Here is a 1,072-nt window from a genome sequence, read left to right on the forward strand (position 1 = left end):
TTTATACATTCTTTATTATAAAACAAAAAGTTGACTGTTTCATTAATGACCTGTGAATCATCATTATGTTTTTTTACTATATTCTCCAAAAGCGGTCTAATTACATTTGCTGGAATCGAATATTCAGAGTTTTCAGCCCCACCTCCACCTCCACTAACAACTATAGATGATAACCTCCTAATAATATCGAGCTCATTATAACAACAAGAATCTAAAAGAACTGTCATTGATTGAAAACGAATAATATTTGGAAGATTTGCAATTTTTGGGATATCTGAGACTAATTGATCTAAATTTTGAATTCCGGAATCTACTGATGAGTATGCTATTATGCTCATTAGCACTTCCACCAAAATTTGTTTAACATTTTCTATTGGCTTAGTTTTTAATTCTTTCAAAAGTATACCAATATTTGTGATGGCTGTTTGCTTAAGTATCAACTCATCTTCTCCAAGCTTTATTATTAAATCTATTACCTTTCTTTTAATTGCTTTCAATTGAGATTTGCTATCCATCAGAAATTTTTTATCTTTGAAACAATCACAAGCACTCCAAGCGCCTTTTTTATTCTAAATAAATTTATATTTAGATTTATTTTAGGCATGCTAAAATAAATTGAACATAATTAGCTTTCATAGTCAAATACAATTAACAACTAAGCTAGGTCAAATCATAGCTGTTAATTTGGTTAAAATGAGTGAAAAAGAGCATAGTTCATTGAGGTAATGTTGAACACTTGTTAATATGTGCTTTATAAATTCAATCTTAGGGTAAAGAAACTTGGAAAAAGATCTAAAAAAAAAATTCCTAAACAAGAGAAGTTAATGAAAAGAAGACAGGGGATTAAACTAGAAACTCCTAATGATTTGGATTCTAATACTTGGGATGAACTATGTATTTCACTATATCCATCTTGGTGTAGTCAAAACCGTGGAATCATATTAGCAAAAAAAAATTACGAAGCTCAGGAATGGAATGTGAAAACATCTCTACACCCAAATATAGAAAAGTTTTTCTTTGAAGAAATTCAAGAATTTTTTGATAAAAGCTCTGAAGAAAAGAAAGGGCTAAG

At 29.3% G+C, this 1,072-nt stretch overlaps 1 protein-coding gene across 1 annotated transcript; it reads right to left on the reverse strand.

Moving 5' to 3' along the window:
• Chro.60159 (hypothetical protein) lies at positions 1–515 on the reverse strand (the record flags this gene model as incomplete). Its single annotated transcript, XM_659822.1, has 1 exon — positions 1–515. A coding segment is annotated over one exon (515 nt), but the record flags the coding sequence as incomplete, so codon positions are not given.
• Positions 516–1,072: the final 557 nt, after the last annotated feature.

This window comes from Cryptosporidium hominis (genome assembly GCF_000006425.1).
Source record: "Cryptosporidium hominis TU502 chromosome 6 CHRO016071, whole genome shotgun sequence".
NCBI classification, from domain to species: Eukaryota; Apicomplexa; class Conoidasida; order Eucoccidiorida; family Cryptosporidiidae; genus Cryptosporidium; species Cryptosporidium hominis.